Source organism: Harpegnathos saltator, unplaced genomic scaffold (genome assembly GCF_003227715.2).
Source record: "Harpegnathos saltator strain DR-91 unplaced genomic scaffold, Hsal_v8.6 scaffold58, whole genome shotgun sequence".
Classification (NCBI taxonomy): domain Eukaryota; kingdom Metazoa; phylum Arthropoda; class Insecta; order Hymenoptera; family Formicidae; genus Harpegnathos; species Harpegnathos saltator.
The window spans coordinates 1,892,501-1,894,659 of record NW_020230404.1 but is presented as its reverse complement, the minus strand read 5'-3'; the positions used below and the strand labels follow the sequence as shown (position 1 = coordinate 1,894,659).

The 2,159-nt window shown below is 45.7% G+C and overlaps 1 protein-coding gene across 1 annotated transcript in view; it reads right to left on the bottom strand.

The window, feature by feature from the left end:
- Positions 1-362: 362 nt before the first annotated feature.
- The window catches only part of Nlg3 (Neuroligin 3), a 167,563-nt gene continuing 165,766 nt past the window's right edge, over positions 363-2,159 (bottom strand). The window contains exons 10-11 of the mRNA XM_025303979.1: positions 2,134-2,159; positions 363-1,845 (exon numbers count right to left, since the gene is read on the bottom strand). The exon at positions 2,134-2,159 is cut by the window's right edge and continues 105 nt beyond it. Coding sequence (XP_025159764.1) covers positions 1,264-1,845; positions 2,134-2,159 — 608 coding nt within the window. The 3' untranslated portion in view covers positions 363-1,263. The remainder of the gene's footprint in view (positions 1,846-2,133) is intronic.

Sequence of the window (2,159 nt, the reverse complement as noted above, 5' to 3'; positions counted from 1 at the left end):
GATTCAACTCGAACCTTCAGTCTATATGTCGTTTAAAAATAACGAAAGAAGATAAATGAAAGAAAAATGCATTAGAAATTTTATTAATTTTCCTTGGATAATTTTAGGACATTTTTTCAATCATCATTTAATACAAAATAATCAATTGGAGTCGAAACAATCTTTTTGGAAGACAAAATATAGGAGGTACCATTGGAGAAAAAATAAGATATTGGATATTTTTGCAACGTATAAGAGAAGAAAAATTTGTTTTTGACAATAAGTAGAAAGAATTTTTAAATAAAAGAATAAGTATAACACTTTTCGAGTAGTATATAATAAATAAAATGAAACGAAATAAGGTGATAAAGAACTAGGATCACTTAAAAGAAAGATAATTTAAGAACTGATCAAGTAGTTTCCGCGCGCGCACGTGACGTATTAATGGAAAATCAATGTATGTCAAGTTCGCGCATAATTCACTTCGCGGTGAATTTACGGAATCACTCTTTGGAAGTTCGCTCCAAAGCTCACTTTATTTCCGTAGATGAAGAGTCCTACTTATGCAGATTCGCCTATCCGTCCGAAGACTATGTAATTTTTTTTCGGCAGTTGGTCGCAAATTCGAAAGGTAGAAAACGATAACAGTATGGCGTTGTCACACTAACACAGGGGCGTAGCGAAAGGATGTAAGGCTTCTGGGCCCATGGCCGATCGTATATCAACTTTCTTTCTTCCCTTCTACCGCTTCCTCCACGCAAGAATCGATAGCGGAAGTCACCGTCTGGGCCCAAAATCCCAGCTACGTCCCTGCACTAATTCGTAATATTTCTCGCGTAACAATAAAGATCCTCTATTCATCGTCTTTCCCTCATCATTCCCTATCAGTGTCCCATACATTCGCACAGTCTCGAGAACCTTGAAGAATCGCCCTTCCCCTTTCCTCTCATCCATCGTCAAGTTTCACGGAGAACACCAATTCCCGAAGCAGTTCTTCATTTTACTGCTTTAGCTCTCGTTTTCCGTAATCCGGAGCTACTCGCGGCCACGTTATTGCCGCCACGAACCTCTCGGTGGCAGACCTCCTTAGTTTCCACATGTGCTGCGGAGAGGAGACCTCTGCTATTCCTCTCACTCGAGGTACCGATTTGAGGTCGCTCACAGCCAGGCTGTCGACGGAAAAACACCACTCGGAAGTGATTTCGCGGTGACGTCCGGCGATTCCGCGGTCTCTCCGGGTCTGTCGCGGCCGTGTTACTTGGCAGGCCGCGGTGTCTCCTAGAGTCAGACCCTCAGCTCCTCCATCACCTGCGGGTGGTTGTGTCCCTTCTTCAGAGTCCCGGTGCCGCTCATGGCCAGGCTCTCCTGCTGAAGCTGATTCGGGCTGATGATGAGGTTCTGGCCGGGCTTGCCGGGCTTCGTGTTCTTCGGCGGCGGGGGCGGCATAGGCACGTGACAGGTATTATTCTGGAGGTCGGCGAACTCTGGCGGCGGTATGTGTTGTATGTGATGGCGCTCGGCTGTCTTGGTCTCCAGCTCGCCGCAGATGTTGTTCGGCATCTGGCCGTTCTCCTGGCGCTTCTTCGAGCAGTTCTGGTGCTGATGGTTGCTGCGGTCGCGCTGGTAGTATACCCCGGCGAAGATCAGCACGTTCAGCACCAGCAGGCTGCAGCCGATTGCGATCGTCACGCTCAAGGCCGTGGAGTACGCGGCGAAGCCGTCCTCCGGCTGTACCGTGGTGTCTTCGAAGGCCAGCTCACTGGGGATGGCTGTCGACACGTTGAACGACGTTCTCTCCATGGAGGTGACCTCCAAGGTAGTCGTTCTCGCGGTCGTCGGCAACCTCTGGATGAATCTGGGTGGCACCTGGTAGATGAAATTTTTTTATGAATTCAGATACTACAGCTGGGAAATTGCTCTTTATACCGAATAACCTTGGTTTAGTGAGATGATTTTTACCAGTCATATAATTATTAATCATATCTTATATATTTGATAAGAGTAACGAAGAGAAATATTTAAAAAAAGACTTTCGAGAAAATTCGATTTTTTCGAGGTCGAAACAGCTTTGTTTCTTTGTTTGCTGATCTATTATCATTAAATAGCCAATATAGTTGGTAGTTAATAATTATTTTTACAGCGAGGTTAGCGTACCTGCTCGGCATCGAGAAGGTGATGTG